Below are 24,890 nucleotides of genomic sequence, written 5' to 3' on the forward strand. Positions count from 1 at the left end.
GCCCCCCCCTGTCACTGGATCAGATTAAGCAAATTAGCCAGTAGAAAGGGCTCTCTTCTATATGATACTCTTTATTGGAACCAAAAGACTGTATTCCATTGATTTTTTTTTTTTTTTTTTTTAGATGTCAACTAGCAGTGTCATAACAGCATTTGGTTCAAGTATGACAATGAAATGTTCATGTTAGCCCTTCCCGATACCTGACTTTGAAGGCATGATGTTGTTCTGTCATAGCTTTTGTGTGTAAAGGTTGAGTTTTACAGAATTACCTCTGATTTTGGATATCTTGTCACTGCAGTAGAGGCGAGATGTTGCCATTCAACACTTAAAGATGTGAACAGCATTAGGAGTGATGTGTGAGGCTGAAATAGAATTCTGCAGTTTTGGAACTTAACGATGAAATAACATTTGGAATGAATCTTGCATCTAATAATTGTTAATCACTGCCTACTAAAGCAAAATGCAGTTCTAGTACATTGCGTGGGGGCCCAGTCCTACCTGTTTTGTCCCCTTTCTGGTATTTATGGATTATACAGGGCCTTTTGTCAGATGACTTATGACCAAAATAACTACCATCTTCCTGATACTTTGAGGCTCTATAAAGGTGGTGATGGGGTACAAACAAAAACCTCAGGTTTTGCCCAACTCGCAGCAGTGGCTGTTGGGAGCCAGGAACGTGTGTAATTGCTTGGGCACTTTGAAAGGCCCAAGCCTTTGAATTGAAAGGCCCCAAGCACCTCTGGTGAGAGGCTTCCGGCTACTCCGTAGAAACGCGCTCCTTTACTGTGTCATCTACAGAGTCGTGTGTACTGTACCTAAAGTTCCACAGGGCTGCAGAAGGGAAATTCAGGATACTTGATGAGAAATGCATGCCACAGCATTACAGCATATACCAAAAGTTAAAAATGATAGAAAATAAGCTTCATATAATTTTTTGTTTGTTTGTTATTTTCCCTGGGAATGTTACTTACAAAATCTGACCCTGGTTAAATTCTCTGAAGCCTCCCAAAGAAACCAGAAATAGTAGTTCTTTTAAAATACTTTACACTGCTGTGGGAGTGAGTTATTTGAATTTCTTAGATTGTTAGTGTTTGTGCAACAACTACTCGCAGTAATTTTTACTTGATTTGGAAAGAATGGTTCCATTTTGTTGACAAGTAGCATGTCATTCATAAATTTGCCAAGTATTCATCTCAAACAGGAGTTGAATAAAAATTTTTGATACTTAGTAGATGCAGCTTCATTTATACTAACTTAGGTTTGTAAGTCACTTTTTTCATGCTCCTTTGTAGATGTGCCTGGATTTATTGCTATGCATACAGGCAAGAAAGCTCCGAGAGCTCTCTGAACTGTAATGGAAGTGCTCACGTTGCTGCCAAATGTAGCTATGAGACATAATTCCAGGGTATATTGAAGTTGACTACTAATTAACGCTTGGTGTTATAGTTAATAGGCAGCCATTCAAAGCAAACATGACTTTCTGTGTATGGTATACTAATAAATAATACCACTTACGCTGGAAAGACTGTGTTCTAAAGACTTAAAGCATATTTTCCTTAAAGTGAATAAATCCAAATAAAAAGCCAGAATGAAGTTTCATAAAAATTAATGTAGGTTATGAACACTTGTCTGCTGCATGAACATACTAGCAGCTATTGGTACCCCAATCCCTGGATATAGGGGCTATATTGGGCAGGGGATCAGATTAGGTCATAGCTTTAGCTCTTTGACCCCAGGTCCATCAACATTATCTTAAAGAAGTCTGTGTGAGTAGTGCCTAATGTTTTTAAAGGTGGAATAATTCAAGTGGGAAGTACAGTGAAGCAGAATAACTGAGACTCCTAGCTATATCTTTGGCATTAGTATAGAAATTTGCCTATCAACCTGATCTGTAAAAATGTTTGGTTTAGAATTCAAAACAGATGGCTTCATTGTCCTGGTTATTCCCTGCTTAACAGTGTTTTGCTTTTCATATTGTTGTAGTGGCTGGTTTGACGTAATTGTAAATGTTCCTCTGGCCTAGTCTCAGACTTGTTTTTTTCATACATTCAACCACAACACTGAAGTCTTGGGCTTTACTTCCCTTGTTTGTCTTTCAATTTTATTTTTTTTCTTTTTCTCTTTTTTTTTTTTTTTCAACAAGCTTTCCTTCCTAAATTGTGTGGTGTTTTTCTTCTGCCCTATTTCCTAGCAAAAATTTATATCTTAGATGTCCCTCTGTTCTTTGTTGTTTCCACTTTGCTGCCCACATCTCCATTCTTCAGAAATTGGCATTAGTGATATTTTAATTAAATGTCCACAGTAAGTTATAATACTATAAGCCAATACTTCGCTTTTTCATCAGAGAGGTATAAGAAATCCCTGTGGTTGTAGGTCTTATAGTGGTGCGTTATCCGTGGTGATTAATAGCTGTATACTGAAGATACGGACTGAACAGACTCCTTTCTACTTGGGTATCATACAAGTAGGTTTTTTACAAGTGTTAGGGCACATGAGAATAAACTACAAATGCTTCAGCTGTGAGGAGAGTGGTGGTGTTAACCCGAAATGCAGGTGAGAAGTATGACTTTTCTCATGTTTTGAACACAACTGAGACCTAGATGCTTGATGCAGAAGAGCAAATTTTCAGCTATTTGGTTTGACAAGGTAGGTTCAGTGTTAGAAGACAGATTTAATTGCTTATGTGAATGCATGAGCCATAAATGAATCACTTCAGCTCTCAGTGAGAATCTGTAGGGTTAGTCATTACAAGTGGTTGGAAACAGATCAGAATTTCCCATTTGATACGGAGAGAAATGGCATGTCCAAACATCACTCAGGTTCCATGCACACGGTTAACCATGCTTAGCCTGACTAATGTTCTAAACCCTCTAGACTTCAAGTGATGTATTTTTTTCTTTCCTGAGAAAAGTGTGTGACACTGTTTCCCTTGTGTGGGGTTTATTTGTTTTCATTCCAGTCAGGCTGAAATTTGCAACTTTTATCCTGAGAGCTCTGTGGTCTTCCACATGGATACTTTACCTGTATTACCTCTATAACGTATCTTTCCAGGAATCTTCTTACTTGGGAAGAATTTATCTGTATTTCAGAATTTTTCTGAGGTACCGGGTTTAAAGTTTTTGCCTAGCAAAAATGAAACGGAACTTGTTGATGCAATAAAACTTGGAAATTCTGCTTTTTCATCTCATGCTTGCTCACTTTCCATCTTCTGAGTTTGGGTTAGAAGCAGTGGTACATACATGCAGGGCGATGTTGTAAATGTTTTGGCTTGTATGTGTAAATGTTCCTGTTAGAAAGAAAATGTTTGCATTTTATGTTTCCTAAAGCTAGTTGTATTCTACAACAATGGCATTGCTGCAGTGTAAAAACTCGAGTCTTCAATTCTGTTTAAAACTTTGAGGAGCTACAGAGGTTTGCGTCAAAAACACTTGTGTAGTATTGAAAGCAAAATTTTTGGAAAGGCATAACAGGGCAGTTCAACCTATGTTCAGATATTCCCAGCTGTTTGGCAAAGGGATGCAAACGATTTGTTATTCTAGAATTTTCTTTACAATAAATTTTAGTCCTGCTAGCGGGAAAGCATCATTCCAAATGTATGATGATGAAATTATATCCTCATGACTTTCTAAGGGTGTAACTGGTAATTTGGCTTTTTTCCAATCGGAAGTGTGATGAAAGAAGAAAAAAAGATAAATTTTAGTAAATATGTGTTCATATGCACAGTTGCAATAACAAATACAAAAGTCAAATTACTTCCGCTTTAAAATTAGATGTATTATAGTTGGTGCGGGAGGGTTAAGTTTGCTACAAAGTTGCCAGTAGGACTCCACCTCTTATTTTACTGTTCTCTGGGATGTAAGCTTGTATTTCTAACTTGTGCACTTTGAACTTCAAACCTCTTTGTTCCGTTCTTGAGAACGGATAATGTTGGGAGCTCAAATTTATATGACAACATGCAGAAGAAATTTATACTTAAATTTCTTGACCTTAATAAAGTGTTGTGTTTTAATATAAAAGTTTAGAATAAAACAGAAAATTAGAACAGACTTCAACAACAAACACTCTTAATACTCTGTAAGTTGAAAGGCTTGTCTTCCTTTACTGATTTACTTAAAGTAAGCAGGATCTGTAAAAATCTAACCTATGATATCTCTCCCTATTAGCTCTAGATTTTGTACATGAGTGTAGATGTTGGATTTTACCTTTCTGGAATCTAGAGTAAGTGGCTGTAAGTAGCAGCGTCAGAGAAGTGTGAATGATGGTCTAAAGATGTATTTAAAAAAAAAAAAAAAAAAAGCTGTCCTACATGGATACTATTATTTGTTTAGTTTTGTTCTTAAACATCAAAACACTATGTTATTTGTAAATATTAAAGGAAGCTTATTTAGGTTAAAACAAAGCCATTTCCTTTATGAAACTGCTCTCAGAGCATGACAGAGGATAACTTAGGAGCTTTATCTTACATCCTACTGGTGAACTCGTGAGCAGCTGTATTGTTCCTTCTCATTAAAGACAAGTAGAAACACAAATAATAAGTATTAATATAAGTAGCTTTCCATACTGGTATGTTGTGTGGTCTTTTTTTTTTGGTTTTGTTTTTTTTTTTTTTTTTAAAAAAAAAACAAAAACAAAACCAAAAAAAACCACAACAAAAAACCCCAACACACCAACCAAAACTAAACTCAGTTTGGCTTTCCACACTTTAAACAAACTAATCCTTTCTGCTCAACTAGCTGGGGTTTTTTTTCTGGTGGTGTGGTGGTGGTTTTTTTTTTACTTTCTTAGTCATGGTTTCAACATGTAGCTTCTTGAGCTTGTTGGGCTCAAAAGCTCTGCAGTCTTTTCAAAAGAATTTACAGGCTTGCTTAGTGATCCTGAATGTCACCACCTACATTCAGGTAGAGCATATATAGAAGATGTGCACCAAACAGAAGTTTCAAGATAAATCAAAAATCCCGTGGTAGATTAGTTAGAAAGATACACCAAAATCTACTTTGATTTTTAAAGGTTAAAATGAGATAATAAAAAGTTAGCAAATGCCAGAACTATTTGCCTGTGCAGCTTTGAATTTAATCCCAAAGTCCATAAGAATTTTGATTTTTAATTTTTTTTATCTTTGAACATGTTTATAGCTCTATACTTTCCTCACAGGACATGGCCTCAGTCAGTGCTTGAGGTAGACTTGCTTTAGTGATAAATTGGAGCTGTGTAGGAAGGACCTCTAGTGCTTCCTTATCTGGGCTTCAATGATTGCAGAAGGTGATGTTTACCGAATAAAGGATATGAAAAGAAAAACAGATGTTGTCAGTGTTAAGTATGCTGCTTTGAAGAATTGCACTTGAATGCTGCATTTGCGAAGTAGTTGCAAATGGTAATTAAGATGTAATGCTGATGTTTACCATCTTAATGGTAATTAAGACGTTTACATTTCATTTAAGACTAGTCACTGTTCTTTATTTTGTGGTGCTTACGGTATGATTAGCAGAAATGTTTGGAATTGCTTTTGCATCTGAAGTCAATGGAAGCTGTGTTTTGAATATATATGAGTTTTTATATGCTGGTGTATACACTGGAAGAATTGCGCTTTAAAAATTGGCACCCAAAGCTAGTGGGCAGTTTTGACCTCTTGTGTGTGAACTTAATCCACCAGAAAAAAGTCAGGATTCATACTGTCTTGCTTAGCGTGTTTCACTTTCCCACTACTTCAAGTATGAGAGTTCTAAAGAAATCCTTGAAGAAATTAGGCTGTATGTTAAAACAAAGCATAAAGCTGCATATTGAAACACAAGTGTATTGAAATCTTGCTGAAATACGCTGAAAAGTATCATCTCTTCATGCTCAGAATAACAAAAACAGTTGTGGAGGAGTGAGGAGAAAGTGAGCAATACCACAGTTTTCCTGAAAAGGAAAGGACTGAATTAAGGATGTCTGTAACTTTTGACGTTTTGGTAATGAAATTCTTGTAACTTTGATGTTGTTCTTAAAATATATTTCTTCGTGTAGCTGCTTAGCTTTTAAAGCAAATTACAGACTGAAGTTTCATATACAGTATTTGCTTGACAACCTGTCATTCATGAGTGGAGTTAGACTCTTGTTCCATGCAGTCTTTATCGCTTGAGCTACGGCAGTAATACACAGTAGTAGTAGGTTGCTATTCCCTGTAGACCAGCGTTAGATCCTTTGCTGGTAGGTTTTGAAAGCTTAATGACAGGAATGTTGTAACTTGAAATGTGTTTTAAGTGAACACGGACTACTCTGCCTGTGATCTTTCTGGCATAAAAAAACATTGCTCCCTTAGTGTTTTTTCTTTTTTATTTTGGCTTGACAGAATCCTTGGTTTTCTCACTCTAGTAACAGGCTTCTTGGCTACCAAGTTGTGAATTCCCCTTCAAGACTGTGATTCTCTCTTTGAACTGACTTCATGTCAAGTTGTTTTTAGTTTTTGTTTGGCTTCCCCCCCCCTTCCTTCACTTGCCTGCCACAACCTATTTTCTGTGTGACCCATTGCTTTTAACTCCCTTGAGTACATACAAACTGTTTGTTACAGTGTTGCTTTATAAGTGGACCAAACCTTTTGTTTGTTTGTTTTTGTTTGGGAAGTTGAAATGACAAACTCACCGGTCCTTACAAAGAAGTTATTCTCTCACTTAATCTCAACCCCCGGCTCCTCCAGATCATAGTGTAACTAGTCTAAAATGAGCAACATGTATCCCTTGGTGCTTATGAGGAAAAAGAAAAAAGCAGCTCTTAGTTTGTCCCTTGAGGAGGTATGATGAGGTTAACCTCAACCATACCTGTTTGGCAGAAGTTATAAAATTGAGAAGAGAATATCATGGTGAGGAATGGCATGACAACCTTTCTAGGTTGTCCTTTAGGCTTCTCCTTTAATTATCTATTAAATGAGATAAAGGGTATTAAATGAGATAAAGGGTCTTAAGTGAGATAAAGGGTGAGATCAGGCTTGTCTCTTCCTGCCCCATGTAAATGGAAGAAATTTGGGATATCCAACTTGTTTTGCAACCTGGTTATTTGAATGTGGGGGTAAAAAAAAAAAAAAACAACAAAAAAACCCCCAAAAAAGCGCTGTATGTTCAAGAACACACACCCCACCCGTTAAACAGCGAACCCAAATCTTTATTAATAATTGTGTGTTGTGATCCTGTCTTGAGGCAGGTTATTTGAACAGTCAGTACATAAGCTACTTTTGTTGTTGCAAGTCAAGTTCATTAACTTGGGGAGGGTCAGGGGGAAGAAAGGAGTCTTAAGTTACTGTGTACGTAACTAGGATGGGTTCTTATTTGACCTAAAGTCTGTCTTGATGCAGCAGCACAAGCCAGCGAGGAGACTGTCACATTTCGTCGTGAACGCAGCACATTTAGGCGTCAGGCAGTACGACGCCGGCACAATGCAGGGAGTAACCCTACCCCTCCTACATTGCTCATCGGATCACCCCTCAGGTAGGGTATCTAAATGTTCCACCATATTTAGCATGCATGCAGCAGACCACTTCTCCCCACACCCACCAGTGTTGCCAGAAAAGCACTTTTTACTTCCTTCCCCACCATAACCTCCTTGAGCTGTCACTGCATGTCACTGTGGGCTTGTTGAATTGTGCATGTATATGTGGCACTATTTTCAGAATGATCAGGATAGCCAGTCTCTAACATGTTATAGCTGATTTCAGATTGATAACAAAATGAACTAATGCTAACAAACTTAGACTCCATCCTTTTTATCAAAAACTTTAGAAACTTTTACTTTCAAGCAAGGAGAAAAACCTAGTAAAATACTATTCACCACTGCTCATTTTGATTTTCTTTCCTTTAAGGAAGTAAACATTAGGGACTAGTACTGAAATCACTTTTCGCATCTGTAGATAGTGAAAGATAAGCAAAGCAATAAAGTGGCAGGACATTATAAAGAGCTAAATCATACATGCAAAGATTCCAAATCTAAAATACAGGCAAACCATTGTATGAACATTCTGCAGCTTTTTACAGTAAAAGAGAAATAATGAAGTACTAGTGATGCCTTTGCAATAGAATGCACAGTATTGTTCAGTATTAAATCTAATTGTGTGGCACTTCGCATGCCTTGACAATGTTTAAAATGTCCTATATACATGTATCCTGGGAGTCCCCAGCCTTCACTGGCCCATTTGTTAACAATACTGAGCTTAGTGATATGGTACATACAGCAACCCTGTTTGGTCTGTCAGCTTGAACAGTAGAAGTAGCAACCACAAGTTCTTAAACTTGCTTTTTAAGTCTTTCAATCCTGTGGTTGCCTACGGTGTTAGAGAATCTGGCGAGTAGAACATTGCCTGTAGAGGAAGGAATGCTCCCCCATACATATCAAAGTAATTCTTCCTCCAGTTATATGACAAATACGCAGGAATAATTGTATATGTTGTATATTCTTAATGATCTTCCTTCATATGCTAAGCTGTCTTTAATAATAGGAGCAGTCTGCTTTTGCATTTCAGGAATACTTGTGTGACTTTTTTTTTTTTAACTGGAAAAAGCTATAGAAGCTGAGCAAATAAAAAGATATTTTACAATAGAGGATGGGGGAGGACTTTTGCCATCTTTGTGGCACCACTGAAATAATCAAGGACAAAATTTGTAAATTTTCCTCAGGCAGGAGAGTTGCAAGAATGGTACCTAAAATCTAACAACTGAAGGATTGACTTCAGCTACATCAAGGACTGAAATTAGTTAGATGTGCTTTTACCGGCTAGTGCAGTATGTAGTAGTAATCGCATCATTTCAGATAAATTTTTATTAAGCTTCTGGTCTTCCTGAACATAGCTTGTTCAACTTTAAGTTAGTGATTTACTTCATAGCAAGGGTTGCTAAAACTTTGCGTTGTGTTAGATCACTTTTGTTCTACTCTCTGTTGCATTCACTTGCTTCTCATTTTTTTTGTGTTTTTTCCTTTTTTTTTTTTTTTAAGAGGAGGGTAGTATAGTTTTGTGTATTGGTTCATCAGAGGCTGTGCATACTAATCAGAGCTCCTTAACTGTGCCTTAGCCAGAAAACAGTGAGTTTCTTTCTCTTAGACAGGTAGAAAGTAGGGCAAATAAAGGACTTGGTTTTAAACTGAGGCTGACAGCTGCCTCATTTTCAGACCCTAGGGCAGTCATTAAGGTTCCCATGGCTTAAGCTGGGCTTCAGTGAGAGATCATGAGAAAACTGAAGTTGGTGGAAGTAAGTTTTTAACCAGACAAAATGTTCAAGGGTAAAAAAGCGGAACAAGTATTCTAGCCTTGAATTTCCCCTGTACATCTTCCAGTTATCTAAATTTGTTCCTTTCTAAATAAAATAAACCCACCCAGAACTCTGTACTTTCTTTGACATAATGGCACACATTATAAAAAAAATATTTGTATTACAAACGTATGTTCAGAATTGAATACTTAGTGAGGTTACTTTGCTCAAAGCATCATTTGTGATGCTAAATGACTGTCCCTTGGAGTGGAGTTAAATTGCCTTAGTCCAACCAAACACCAGAGTGCTTTTGGATTTGTTTGACATACATTCCACAGTTGGTAGTTCAAATGGAATTTATCTGAAAAATTGTATTTATTACTGTTCTGATTGCTAGATGAACAGTCTGAAAAAACTTTCCTTTACATGGGTAGCTGAATTTTAGTGTAAAGTCTGTATGTTGCTGGAAGAAGAAACCCTTAAAGATTAAAAAAAAAAAAAAATCATGCGTAAGAAAGAAATATGAAGAAATACAGATATACCAAGGTAATTTCAAAATACTACTGCAACTGTACTGGCATTACTTGCATATGCTAGTGGTGAGCTGCCTCAGTCTAGTTCCTGATATTGCTAATCCATATGACTTGAGATGTTAAAACTTCTAACAGTATTAGATTTACTAATCTTTGGTTGCCCTGATGTTACTTCTTTCTTATTCTTGCCAGCAAAACTTTAATCTCCTAATCTTCTAACTCTGGCATAAAATTGGATGTCGTGGGGATGTTCCCTTAGAACCTGTTCAGTTCAACATGATTTTTTAATTTCTTATCCATTACTGCAGTTACTTTTCCTCTGTGGAGACTATGGCATTATATATGTTTGTGTTTGGCAATGGTAGACACTTGAGTAAAATCTGGTCGTGTAAATTCTGCTGGTTTGATACTAAATTAGACACTAGTACTTGGTAACTTAAAAACCCCACCACAGAACAACCAACCACCCCTGCTTTTGTCCTGCCTAAATGTCAACAGTGTTTTGGGCGCTTTAAACATATGTATGCATTGGCATCCTATGTAGTCAATGGTGTATGCATGTGTGTCTGATGTGAGAACATAAGTGACTGAAGCAGAATTTTATTTTTCTAATTATTAATTAGAAAATAAGTATCTCTTGCATATCCATGCAATCTATTAATGTCAATGTTTTGGGGTTTTTTGTGACAGATCTGGATAATGACTGAAAGAGCAACTTTGTATATATACCTTTTGATATATAGCTACTCTTTAAGGGAAAGTAGTATTGCTTAGCATTGTTTTGGTGTTGCTGATAACACTTAAGGGAGACCACAAAGGCTGGTACCTCTGTGAGCTTCCTTAGGGCTTTTGTTGCCATGTAGCTCACTAAAAGCCTTGTGTACAGCAGCAAAACACCAAATTTAAAGTTCAGATTAAAATGTTAGAATACGATAAACAGTGATTTGCAGTTTTTTACCTCATGAGCTGTGCGCATGTGTGCTTTATTTTGCATGAGCTTTTCGTAACACCTATTCTTACACCTCTATCCATATTTTGTTTTCCAGTGGTGCTCTAACAAAAGAACTGAAAAGCAGATGCTCTAGAAAATGTTGTTGAAAGCAAGTACATCAGATATAACCCTATAACTCTTACTAAGATCTTGCTTTTACAGTTGTCTCATGTGCCAACTGTAGCAACACACAGTAAACAGTGAAATGTTAAAAGAAACAGGTGATAAAGATTGTTTTTCAAAAGTGTTTAAGATATTTTTCACAGTCTTTAAAATACAAAGTCTGTCTAAAAATATAAAATAATTTCTTCATTTCATCACGCCCCACAGCTAATGACTGTGACGTGTAACTTCTTCAAATGCACAAAATGAAGGATAATAAAAACACTAATCTTGAAAAATAGATGTGATATGCAAGTATAAGTGTCATGTATTCTGACGCTTTGCCATGTCTAATATTAAACAAGCTATTACAAATATTTCACTTTGTTAAATAGCTTTATAAAATAATTTTGCAATGAGAAGGCTGTGAGGAGAACTAACATTTTCAAACATTGTCTACTCATGGCTATAAACTAACAAATTTCTCTGAAGCCCAAGTTGACTTTTAAAACCTGGTTTTTGGTGCAGGTATGTGTCTGGTATAGAAGAATTTCTTTGCGGTAGTAATACTGAGTAATAAAGTTTTTGCTGTACTGTCAAAATAACTTCAAAATAAGACTTTTGCCAATTAATAATTTGTTATAAGCATTCGTAACGTTCAAAAAAATTCTGAATCCAAATGCTTAACTGCAGTTATCAACAAGGTCTGTGGTAGCGTATGGCTACTAACGCAGCTTTAAAGATTTTTTTTCTACTTAGAGCGCAGATTAATAGCAAGAAAGGTGATGTTATTGTAACAAAAAAAAAGGCAAATGGCCAACTACACAGTTGACCAAGTCATATCTCAACAGGCAAAAAGGACCCTACCTATCGTGAGAAGACTGGCATGGTCACTACTGTATGTAGATGATAACTTGGGTTAGTCTAGTGATTTGCTTTTGCAATTTAAGACTTGGAAGCATATACTTGAGGGTGACTTGGGGAGATGTTAGAAAGCAGTACGACTTCGTCCCTGCTCACTGCAGGGGGGTTGGACTAGATGACGTCTAGGGGTCCCTTCCAACCCAAAACATTCTATGATTCTAAGAAGAAGGACAGGAACGGTATCTCTAGATTACGGGTGTAACTAGTGTCCCAATACTCTGTTACACGGAATGCGTGGGTTATCCCAACCCTCGTAAGTGGCTTCTTAATGCTATACTCTTTAAGTTTGCCTCTTTAAAACATCTTGTTTTGCTTCACTTCTAGCTGTTTTTCCTCTTCTTTCTGGTAACGTGTCCCCAATCCATGTTTTCTCGTAGCCTTCAAGATGGTCAGCAAGGCCAGCAGCCCTCCTCCCAGGTCAGAGTGCAGTCCCGCCCCCCTTCCCAGGCAGCTGTGCTCAGCGCTAGCGCCTCCTTGCTGGTGAGAAATGGGAGTGTCCACTTAGAAGCATCACCTGCCACGGCATCTGCTGTAGGCGGTAGCAGTTTGCACGATGAACTTGGTATGCAGGCCTTATGTAACCTTGGTGACATGGAAGTTCTAATATGGCAGATATATCGGTGGTAACGCGGTGAAAATCAGCTAACCTTAGCTTTGCTTCTGAATGTAGGTGCATTCCTTAGACAGCCCTATTGCTCATAAATTCCTTGCCTTTCATAGTTGCCTCTCCAGGCACTTTCTCTAACAAATGCACAACGAGAAACGCTCTAAGGATGCCTCGGTACAAATAGCAATGGTCTGAGAGCTTTCATGACTTAAGCAACGTAACGTGTAATGCATTAGTTTCCTTGCATTGTCACAGGTAGATGGGCAGAGATTGATACAAACTTTGAGGAACTTTGGATTCCTGAAAAAAATATTTGTTATGGTCCCTAGGAATTCTTGATCTTATGAGTCTTGCCTAGCTGCTGTTTAAAAAAGAAATCCTTATGTAAATGAGTGTGCTTTACTTTTGATGTATACCTTAATTTAGGAGCTTGAGTTTGGAAGAAAATCTGGACTCTTATATCAAATGGCATCATTTTATGGAGCTTTATAGTGCCCCTTAATTCTTCATGGTCCATTTTATGTAGTATTCTTAACTATTTATTAACTTCTGTGCAGCTAATAAAATTGCTGGGGAGAAGGATGTTAAGATGGTCAGAATAAGTGACTCATCTCCTGCGACACAGTAATGCAGGGGCAGATGTGGAAAAATTCCTGGCAGGGGTCTTTGCAGCTATCTATACATGGCACGAATTACTTACAACTTCAGCATTAATATGGAATTCTTCCTCGGATTATTAAAATGGGCATCTTTGGAACTGGCAATTATTAGTGACAGTATTTTGATCAGCTGTAATAACTTAAAAGTACAGGTTAGCTCAGAACACTTGACAAAACATTTGTTTCAGACCTTACTGTAACCCAGTACTAAAGATAAGTGAACAGTGGGGAAGACTTCAAGAGTTGCCATGCTGTGTTACCCCTTTAAATATGACTTCGACTAACAAGTTGCCATTCTTCTGCACTATCTAGCTGCAGTATAAGAAAGAAATTAATATAGGCAAAACTGAAAACAACCCTGATGTTCTTTGCGGTGTTGTGCAAAATTTAACAACAGTTGTGCTAACTATACACAATGTACTTATCTGATAATTTTCGTTTTTGTGTCTGTGGCTCTACTGGTTTCTAGATAGAAAAATTGAGACTTGCATCTCAGTGCTTTTATGTATCTCTGAACTATGAAAGCTTACCACATGAAACTACAGATTTATTTAATATGGACTCTTTTATTTCTTGTTTGAAAAAATATTTCAATATAACTCTGAAATTCTGGGATAGTGGTTATATCTATCCAAGGTTAATGTTGAGATTTATTCTTAAAGCCACTATTATTCTGTTTGAAGGATTTGGTTCGTCTTACCCAAATGCAATCAAGTTTTATAGAATTCAAGATTTAATATACAATCTAGTTAAGTCTGAGTTATTTAAGAACTTACATTATTATATTGTAGTAGAAATCAAAGTGGCTCACTTAAAAAATTCCATATTGCATTCAGTATTTCTAAAAAGGCATATTCATTGCACCTGGCATGTGTTGGAGTCTTCAGACATTTATATAGCTAAATTCTTCTGAAATCTTGTGTATACTGTACTTACAGTTATATGGGGCATCACATTGTCTTTGGGTGGCACAAAACTTCCAGGATCTGCTCAGTTAAAAATCTAATGTATAATAGGGATTTATTTCTGGTTTGAAGCTCTGAGCATCTGTTTAGAAACCTTCCATGCATGAAAGCAGCTATTATAGACAAGATCTGGTTTTATTATTTTTAGGAAAACCAAATTTTCTAGTTTGTGTAGCAGGCTTTGTGTGACAGGTACTATCTTTTGTTAGAGTAAAACAGTTGGCAAAATGGTGCAAGCTTTCACATGCATGATTCCTTTATCAGGCCTGACAAGAAGGGAGAATATCTTTCCTGATAATTGGTACATGGTTTGTTGGTTTTGGGGTTTTTGTTTGTGTGTGTGATTTCTGGTTTTTTTGTTGTTTGTTTGTGTGGTTGGGTTTTTTTTTTTTTATCCTCAGTCAGAAATGAAGTAACACCACTGCTCTATTTCCCTAAAGTCTAAGGCTGTTGGTTTGGCTCTGTTGTCCCAAGATACCTTACAGTGAAAGATGACCCTGTTACTTTACTTTAGATTGTGTATGGTTTGGAGGTTGGGGAGGATAATAGTTTATTTTTCATTAATTTTTATTCTGATGCTGATCAAGGCAATGCAGGTGATATGACTGATTCTTTGTCACTGTGGAAATTGCTGTGACTGCTCAAGGCAGAAAAAATACTGAAAATAAAGGCTGGGGAAAAGATATGGAAACAAAACTTGATTTATAGCAACTGGAAATAAGTGACAAATGTAGCAGATGGGGTTATGTATCTCTGTATAATGCATATAAGAATTTCTTTTTTTACTGAAATTCTATTAGTGTATTCCAGCTCTTCTGGAAGACAAACAGGGCATGTGTTAGTTTACATTAAAAGCCCCCCCATTTAAGATTCCTTTTTTTTGTGCACCAATGCAGTGTCTGCTGCTACATTCTTTCCATTAATGTGTGAGCTGCAGCCCTTAACAAGATAACACTTTTTTTTTTGTTTGTTTTTTTGGTTTTTTTGTTCGCTTTAAAGATTTGTATCTCTTAACTTGATTCTGGTGGCTTATATTAAGAGGGATGAACCTTACTGTATTATACCTTGCCTACATCCAGGCTGGTGACTCCACAGTCATCTCTAACTGGGCATTGTCCTGAGAGTAAGGCAGGAGATGCTTTGAGGCATTATCTCCATTCAAAGAATCAAGATTCAAAGTAGAAAGATTTTTTTATCAATTATGTTGTTGTTTAGTGAAGGGGAAGGAACTAGAAAAGATGGAAAAGGAGCTTAATGTGGAACAGTAAACATGAAGTAAATCATAAGAGGAATGCAGGACAGAACGGAAAGGTGGCAGATCGAATGCCATGACTATAGGCAAGATTAATACGATATGAATCCAAAAAACAGAAGAACACATACCATGACTTAAGTGAATGATAGTCTTCAGAGCACAGTGTGACAGTAGTGAAGCCTTTTATTCTCACTAATGTCTGATTCTTGAGACATGTAGGTGATGGGTGGGATTTTTCAGTCCTTGCAGCAAAGGCTGTAGGAGTTACAATTAGTGAGGTAGTTAGGAATCCAAGTACTGAGATACCAGAACAGATGCCCAGTTTCTGAAACTGCGGTGAAATACCAGCATCTTGCCCTCAGCTAGAGAATGATTTTTTTTTTTTTTTTTTTTTTCCTGAGGAATATTGCTTTCTCATTCAAGAGAACTGGTCATCTGGAGCTTTACAATACAGTTACACTGCTATGTTGGGCTACTGGTTGTACCACTTTTCTGCAAGTGTTAGTATTTTGGCTTTATTGAAGTATTTTAGTATTTGAAGGCGGTTGGATGATGGTCTTGAAGATCAAAACTTTTCTCTATGAATATATACATTGATCACTTATTTCATTAAAACCAATTTAGAATCAGTTCCTCAATAACTATTTATAATTAAGTACACTTAATTTATTTGGGATGGATAGGGAAGTATATTCAGAGGTACAAGTAGAAAACAAATTCTCACTTCCCATTGTTCCTATTGGAAAATGTTGTAGTCTGTGGAATTCTGCATAATAGGTAAGTTACTCTTTTGACAAATTTCCTATAGAAATAAAGAATTAACCGTTTGAAAGTGTTCCAACTGAAAACTTACAAGTCTTCATACTGCAGCTGAAGGTAAAATTTTGACCTTTGGAAACACTACAGAGTATTCAGATTCCGATGGCTTTCTTGGTTTTGCTGACTAGGATTTTTAAAATATTGTCATAAGTAGTAGTTGAATGTATCTTGATGATGCTGTAGGCTTCAACGTGTCAAAAAGTGTTAGCAGTTTTCAGAACTATTTTGAGAGATTTAAAACAAAGTAGTATTTATTAGATGGAAAACTGGGAAATGTGCTGAAAGTAACCTGGCTGAGGAGAGCATCAGAGTACCATTTAAGCTGGATCCTGAGCCACTTAAGTCTCCCAGGTTTCATCTGTGTAAACCATCGGCCTGTTGCTTTCATTGATTCCCCGTAACTGTGGGAACATCGGTTCGTCCAGTGTGAACTGTTACGTGGTTGTCTCTGGGCTTGGTGATGAGATATTTTTGTCTTGTGAAACAAGGAAACTTGTTTCAAGGGAAGTGCATTCATCTTTTCCTCTCTACCTGTCAGAACAAAGATGTATTTTTGGATTTGTGTGCATTGAATATCAATGACTTGGTTTTGTTGGTTTTGTAACCTCATCCAAACAGAATATTGCTGGGGTGACTTTAATTTGCTAAGACCTTGCAGCTTTCCCTTTGAGCACAGGGCTGGGAGTTACAAGCATTTCTGTTTAGTGGACAAACATGCTATTGGCTGTATTTCTTGATTTGAAAAATAAGCTTTTGAGTCTGCCATTTGTTCACAACTTGATAAAACTATAGTCCTTAGAGAAAGCAAAAACTTTCCTAAGCTTCTTTAGTCTGATGCTGTTTGAAATACTTCAGAGAACGTTGTGGGAGAGCTAGGAATGGGAGGGAGAGAGAATTACTAGGGTAACTAAAAATTATTTATCCATACATATTGAATCTTGTCAGCATTGGGCGCTCTCAAGAGAGTTTGAGAGTGCTGTGAGGAAGCTGCTTTTACCTCACACAGTTTAAAAAGTATTTAATTGCTGGGACTCTCGAGCTCAGCCATAGATAATCTCCAGGCACACCTTAGGGCTTGCGTCCTCAACTGCAATGAATAGTCCTGTTGTCTTTTCTAGTTTGGATGAGTTGAGGCAACTCTGTGTTATTGAGAAGCCTTGCTTTTCTTGAAAGAGTTAACTTTCAATAGGAACCCTATAAAAGTAGGGGGGGTGAATTGCAAGTATGGCAAAACCTGTGTCTGTTTTGTAGTTTGTGTGTAAACAATTGGAATTAATGGTTTGTCTGTTGGCTACCTCCCTGTTAACCAGGTTTGTCTTATCCCACCACAGCCATGCAGTACTTACAGCAGCGACACAAGCGCAGTAAATTGTGACAGATTCAAAGATGAGTTGGATGTGAGGGAACCGTAGATATTTTCTAAGTTAGTGTTTTATGCGTAATCTTTTTCATAGTTTGAGGTCCTTTTCAGACGTTTGACATGAGCGTAACAGTTCAGTAAACTTCTTTTGAAACAAATATATCTGATGTATGATCTCAGGCCAAGAGAATGGGAAGTTATATCTTGCAAGTAGTATATTCTAATTTCTGTGACTAGAATGTCATTAATTTAAAAATCAGGAAGTTTAATTTCCAGGCTCTCAATTCAGTAGTGCAAAAACGTGAGGAATTTAACCTAAACTTGTCTCTTTTAAGCACTGGTTGATCAGAAGATTTTTCGGTAATAAGTTATGCATAATTTTGTCCTGACTAGAACCTGAAGTGTTTTATATAATACCTTCATGTTTACTGTTGAAAATTTTTTTTCTACTGATGCAGTTGAGAAGTAGTCCTGTGTGACTGAGGTTACTTATCAGTTGCAGGGAAGATTCCTAATGTCTTACACTAGCTTAAATTTTAAACTTCAGTAACAACTATTTACTACACTGCATTAAAACCCAAAGGATGTTTAACGAAAGCGCTTCATTAAATTCTTAACTATTGAGGAAAAAACCCTAACAAGTGAACCTTACACTTGTATGTCCTTACAAATGCATATGGCAGATGAAATTAAATATTGAGAGAGCTGTTGCCTTACTGAGCTCTGACGCATGCTGTACGTGACTCCTGAACTATCTGTCTGACTGTCTTGTCAGAATGGTCTTAGCATGGCTGCGGTATGTGTCTAGCTGGTCTGAAGTGCCCCCTGAGAAAGCTTTATGAAAGTATTTTAAATACAACAGTATTTTTCCTCAGTTTCACTGGTTTTAATCATCCAGTTTGAGGTTTTTAACCTTCTCACTTTCAGACACTTCTCAATAGAACTTAATTGTCTGTGGGTCTGAAGAGAAGTTGGAGCAGGATCATAGTTTGTTTTTTGTTTGTTTGTTTGTTTTAAAAATGTATCAAAACCCCACTATATCAGAAGTAGGTTATGTTCTCAGAGAAAAGGGAAAGATTGGAAGCTCTCACCATGTTAGGTTTTCTCCTGGGACTGCTTGCTATCCTGTATCAACAGAATATAAGAGCTGCTAGACATGCACTTGAGGTGTACACAGTTTTTGCTTCAGATGCTCCAAGTGGGATTTTTTTTTTTGTTTTGTTTCTTTTTTGTTCTGTATAAGCAGATCTTAAAATACTGCATGCTTTGCATCACGGCTTAAGCAGGGTTTTGAGCTAGAAGAGATGGAGAGGCTGGCAGAACACTTCATATGAGATCACAATTTCAAAATCCGCTTCCTGCATTCAGAGCTGAAATATATTGAACCTGACCTTCAAGGGAAATTACAATGCTTATCTCTCTGATCAGACTATTGTGGGAGAAGGGCACTGTAAAAACATCTTATAATTTGAGTTATAATCTCTGGCTACTTTTTTGTTTGTTATATATTTAGGAATAGCTTGATATTGTCAATTCAGAATGTTTTTAACTATGGTTAATGGAGTTCCAGAAACTCCGAATGGTTTATCTGAGAAGTTAGTTTGCAGTCTTCTGTTCTTGCAGTGAAGCATTTGCTTCTGGCTTGTAGAACAAATCTCTGCCTGCCATTCCTTCTCCCCCCCCAGTTTTTTTAGAGGTATAATTTACAAAGCATTTCTAGTCACTTCTTTCACTCTTTGTGTTTCTTTCTAAATGGGCATGTGCCTCTCAAAAGAATTTTATTCAGGACACTTGGGGAATATCTGCCTTAGCTAAATGCCATGGTTCTTAAATGCTGACAGCAAATGATTTACTGATTGTTGTCTTGGGAGTGGGAGGGAAGAACTGAAGAAGCTGGTCATTGCAAGTTGTTCACCTGGTTATTCTCTAAGGGGGGGGGAAAGGTTTATGTTGTGCTTATGTTGTGTTAATGATGACATCTTGTAAATGCAAACTCTTAAAATTTAATTCAGTATTGCAGTTTACTGTATATATATCATGTAAAATGGTATGAAAGAGGACCGAGTAGCTGATGTCTGCGCTGCTGACACATTAATGTGTAATCACATTTTATATTTTGGCACTGATGTAAATTTAGATGTAAAATTGATCTCAGTAGTAAGTTAATAAATAGAAACTAGTGCCAATGGAATGAAACATTATGAAATTTTGACCTGCTTTTGACCTTTTCTTTAATAGGTAAGTTCAGTTCTACGCTCTACGAGACGGGGGGCTGCGACATGTCACTTGTGAACTTTGAGCCAGCTGCAAGAAGAGCATCCAACATCTGGTGTGTGTGAAGGCCAGTCAAGAGTCATGATTCTTGTCTTACTGCAACAAAATCTTTGATTTTAATTTTAAAAGGTTATTTAGTATGGACTAAAAAAAACCCCAATATAAAATATTATCCATATACTTTTGAAGTGATCTTTCCTAGAAGATGACACTATCTAAAAATGTCCTCCAGTTAAGTAAATGTCAGAAAAATGAAGACTACCTTAAGCAATAAATGTCCAAACTGAGAGCTTTGATTGGCTTACGTTTCTTAAAGGATTTAACCCAGGTTTTGGGAAAGTAAGTGGCTGTTGACCATAATGACTATTAACTTATTTACAAATGAACTTCCAATTGTGAAGCGAATGTAAACTGATACATTTGTTCTCAAGTTCATAGATGGCATGGAACAATACATGGAAGTGTTAAAATGCCTGAGGTTAAAATTTGACTTACAGTTGAAATAACCAGCTACATGCTGGAAAGTTGGTCTGCTGTTGGAAAGATGTCCTTTCTTTCTCTGAAGGGGCTGGAGGCAGAAGAAAGAAAAACAACCCAAAACCTCCTGTGCCCCACCGCCCCCTCAATCCGCTTCACTACACAGAACTGCTCTGAAACTATTGCATCATGCTGAACGCTACAAATTTCCACTACCTGTAGGTGGAATAACTATTGGAATTATGGAGTAATGAATGTAAAAGCTCCCATCTTCAAATCTTTCTTGTGAAAGTGTGCAAATGCCTTTTGTAGAGTTGAACTTTAACAAAAAGTTCTGTATTCCTTGCACAAAGCTGCCAATGCCTGCCTCTACTGCTTGCATGTTCCAGATGCAATGGCTTTGCTGATGGCTGCTGTTATAAAGTTATATGTGCTCATGGAAGGAACAAACTGGCCACATCCAAATAATCACATCTCAACTTTAGAGAATACTTGAGTTTCAGTGAAGTAAAATTGATAACAAAGAATGTTTTTATCTTAAGGCAAGGAACGGAAGGGAAGTTGCATAAATTTGATACAAGTCTTACAGCCATGTGATTTACATGGAAAACAAACATCCAAAAGCTATCCAAAATTGGGGAAAAAAGCAATGGTTGGATATGGACTCTCGTACAGTAAGAGAAATTTCTCCTCATCTCTAATGAATGGAAATTGCAAAGTAATTTTGCTCTTCTTACCAGAGGTTTAAGTTTATTTAAAGTTAGGTTTTTCAAAAGCAATTTAAGATTAAGTAACTCAGTATACTCATGTTAATTATGTACTATTTTTGGCAGTTGTGGGACCTTGATGAAAACAGTATAGTGTTCACATTCAGAGCTTTTATTAATTCATAGTGGGCTCTGCACCCCTTTAGAGATGTGATGCGTGTTTACACATCAGTAGATAACAGATTATAAAGCATCTTTTGTTTTTTTTCAGGTGGAATAACTACTATCATGATAATGCTTGTTAGACAATTTAGGGACTAGGTGAAAATTATACCAAGGGTAAGGGTAAAGAGTCTCCTGATTTACTATAGCTACAGAATTTACCACAATACACAAGACTAAGTGGATACTTGTACTTAAAATATGTGATCAAAAGAAGAACTTAAAGATTTTTAGCTAAAATTTGCAAGGAGTCGAAATTCATTTGGGACACTAGAAAATTAGAATGGCCTATTGAAATAAAATGTAGTTTTATAATCTGAAGTCTTTCCCCTGTTCTTATAGTGACACGGACTCTCACGTATCGAGTTCTACCTCAGTTCGCTTTTATCCACATGATCTAGTAAGTTTTTCTTATTTATTTTTAAAGCATGCAAAAAATCAGAAGACTTTCCAATTTTATAGCACTGATTAATCATCCTATATGGTAGTTCTTTGTTCTTAAGAAGGATTTTTGCCTGGGTTTAATGAAGATAAAGCATGTATTTATTGTTGCAGTATCTTCATTTATACATACAAATTAATGTTTCTGCATAGCACTCGAAAATTTAAATGTGGTTTCTTCTGTCTAAAGCATAGTGATTTTTCTAAATCACGTGGAAATCGGATGTTCTGAGATACCTTGTAAAGGTTTCTAGAGATGACTGGATAATTTGGACAGAGTTTTCCTTCTGTGCATTACTAAGCTTAGCAGGTAGCAGAAAGAATGAACTTTGTGTTCTGACAAAGAGAAACTTCAGTAATTTCCCTGAAAGGAATTTAAAAATCTGTCAGAATCTGCTGTACAAAACTTTAATTCATACACATGGGGTGACTGGGAAAAAGGGCAGAGGCTTATGCTGTTTTGTACTGCAAATAGCTTTAGATTTCCTAGTTTTGTGTTCTTGAACCTTTTATGTTGTTGTTGAGTCCGGGCATACCTGTACTCTTAATTCTGAAGTCTGATATTGCTGTATCATGAAAACAGTGCAAATGGTCACGATTCTTAAGCTAGGAAACCAAAGTAAAGTATATTGAAGTACCTAATGACCTAATCAAGAGGGGACCATGAAATATGATTCAGCATTTGGCAGAGGGAGAAGGAAACCTCCATTTGCCTGACAATGCTTTTGATCAAGAACGTGCTCTTCAAACCTGCTGTCTGCTAGAGGAACGTTCTTTGCTTTCCACCATCTCCCTGGAAAATGTAGCCTTCAGAAAAGAGGCTATGTTACCTGTTATGTGTTGTTGATTTGCCAGTGTGGTCCCATTGAAGGGAATGATTCTGTTTAAGGCAAACTTGTATTTATAAAAGCTTAGCCCATGTGCCTAAGTGGAAGTTTCCACTGAAATTTATTATTATTGTGACAAATGTTATGTTATAGTGATTCTACTTTTTAAGAAACCAAGTTTTTTTTAAAAGTTGTCAAAAAACCCGACCTGTTTTCTGACACAGCTTATCTTAGATAGCATGTATTGTACTTTTGAAATGCCTTTGGAAAGGGAGTGTTCCTGCTTGTTGTTTTTATTAGTGTTTTTCTAGGAAGAAAAAGCTGGCTGAGCATAGTTATGGTACACTGATGCTTTAAGGATTCCTGAAAAAATTTTCAAAACTGAGAAATGGAATGTTAAACTTTGAGATAATTGTAAAAAAAATCCCCAAGCAAACAGACTATAACTTTGACACCTAAAGTGAACTGAGTATTTAGTTTTTACTCTTTGCTTTAGAAGATTATGAATGTTTTTCATTAAGTGACATTTTAATGATGATATTGTTTAAGAATAAAGGGCAGTGCATTAAAACGTTTCTTGGCCTGTTAATAAAATCTATAAAGTGGGTTAGACAACACATACTGTAGTAACTTTACTACTTAACCGTCTGAGTACTGTCCTTAAATATCCTTTATGGTGTTTGTATTACTGTGATTTCAAGAGAACTCTAGAGCGACAAACTACAAAATAAGTGAGAAATATAGTCAGTCATAAATAGTACTTGACTAGTTAGGGCAGAGCTCTTTTTTAGTTTGTCTCTGAGTATATTCTAAATGTAGTGAGTTTGAATTTGACCACCGATGCATGCATATGCTGCTTTGTCATGCAAAACCAACCATTTGGCATGGGTGTGCATGCAGGTTAGCTGACTATAAGAAATGTGTTGTACTTTATTTAAATTCAGTATTGGATTATTCTTGTAGTATACATTATTCCTGTTCACATATCAGTTTACTTGTCTTCAAATTTGAAGTTTTCAGGGTAAATGGGAAGATGTGTTCATACTTCATTTGAAGTAAGGCATATGCTAAAATGCCACACAGTTGTATTCTATGCAAACTATTATTGCTGTTGATGCTATTAATTTGCCATGATAAGGACAGGAAAAGTAAGTAGAAGCCTCAGAACTGACAGCGTTTAACATGTAACTTCTTAAAAGTGAAACTAAATAATTCTAGCAATTTTTTCCAAAGCAGTTTTCAGTAGGATACAGTGATATGATAAAAATGAGCTTTTGTTAATACTGACTTTCTTTTAGCTTTCTCTTCCTCAGATCAGGTTGAACAGGCTGCTAACCATGGATACAGATCTGCTGGAGCAGCAAGATATTGACCTGAGCCCTGACCTTCAGGACCACATGCAACCTCAAGAGGAAGCAGCTCAAAAAGTCAAGCAGTACTATCGCTTTTGGATCCTGCCGAAGCTTTGGATTAGCATCCATTTTGATAGATTAACTCTTCTGGCTTTATTTGATAGGTGAGATCCTCGTATGTTACTAGACCTCAGAACGTAAAGATTTAAAATTGGCAACTAAACTGTTAGTAATACAGGTAAAGCTATCCTTAGAGAATTGCACTTATTTACTGAAAGATTTACCTCTCTGAAAGATGACAGAATACTAAAAAATGCAATTTTTCTAAAATAATGAAGGCTACTGTCCCTTTTTCTCCAACAATGCTAAGAAGGAAATAAAACCCCCTCACTTTGTGAGTGGGGAATAACATGTTTGAATGGTCAAAAAGACAGGTTTTTTTGTGAATCTTTAAAGCCAGAAAATAACCTTCACCAAAAAAAGATTTAAAAGGGTCTAGAACTTGGCATACATCTACATTATTTCAGCAACTAGAGAGAATTTATCTTCTGTTTTAAAGCATTTTTCCAAAGGGTCATCTAATACTGTAACCTGTTGTGCCTGCTGCATTTAGCTAGTGGAATAAAACAAAGGTGACCCTGCAGTTACCATCTTTGGGAATATATAGAGTATTTAAATTTTCATAATGAACTTCCTTGAGATAAACAATATAGTAGTGAATCTGTCCAGGTAGAAATACTATTAATTCTGTTCCTAAGCCCTACCAGTGTAATACAGAATTATCTTTATTCCACTTGGCATATCTTAGCCAAGTGGGAGTGGCTTTAGTTTCTTCATTACAAAATCATGAATGACAGATTATATGCAGATAAGCTATCACGCATATATTTTTCACAGGCTTGTAATCATCCCATATGGGCCTTGAATATAGATTTGTGTTACAGACCGTGCTTCTGGTTGAGTATTTGAATTATTTCCGAAGTTATCTGCTGAAGTTATCTTCTGCTGTTTAAAGGTCAATTCTGTAAGATACTAATTGCTTTCAGCTATCATTGAAATCCTGGTAGCTCCTAGCTTTGCTAAAAGACAGTGTGCCTAGTATAGTCTATGCAAGTTCAAATCTGTCCTTAAAAACTTTGCTACCAGCAGCATAACTCTTGTTAACT

At 36.6% G+C, this 24,890-nt stretch overlaps 1 protein-coding gene across 11 annotated transcripts in view; it reads left to right on the forward strand.

Annotated features, from left to right (window-relative positions):
• PCNX1 (pecanex 1) overlaps window positions 1–24,890 on the forward strand; it is an 86,441-nt gene that overhangs the window by 24,212 nt on the left and 37,339 nt on the right. For 5 of the 11 annotated variants that reach the window (XM_035898012.1, XM_035898010.1, XM_009642610.2 and 2 more), the window contains 5 exons: window positions 7,325–7,457; window positions 12,137–12,321; window positions 19,663–19,753; window positions 21,447–21,504; window positions 23,671–23,888. In XM_035898012.1, coding sequence (XP_035753905.1) covers window positions 7,325–7,457; window positions 12,137–12,321; window positions 19,663–19,753; window positions 21,447–21,504; window positions 23,671–23,888 — 685 coding nt within the window. The remainder of the gene's footprint in view (window positions 1–7,324; window positions 7,458–12,136; window positions 12,322–19,662; window positions 19,754–21,446; window positions 21,505–23,670; window positions 23,889–24,890) is intronic. The other 6 variants (XM_035898018.1, XM_035898019.1, XM_009642609.2 and 3 more) reach the window with 5 other exon arrangements.

This window comes from Egretta garzetta, unplaced genomic scaffold (assembly GCF_000687185.1).
Source record: "Egretta garzetta isolate BGI_Z169 unplaced genomic scaffold, ASM68718v1 scaffold177, whole genome shotgun sequence".
Lineage (NCBI taxonomy): Eukaryota > Metazoa > Chordata > Aves > Pelecaniformes > Ardeidae > Egretta > Egretta garzetta.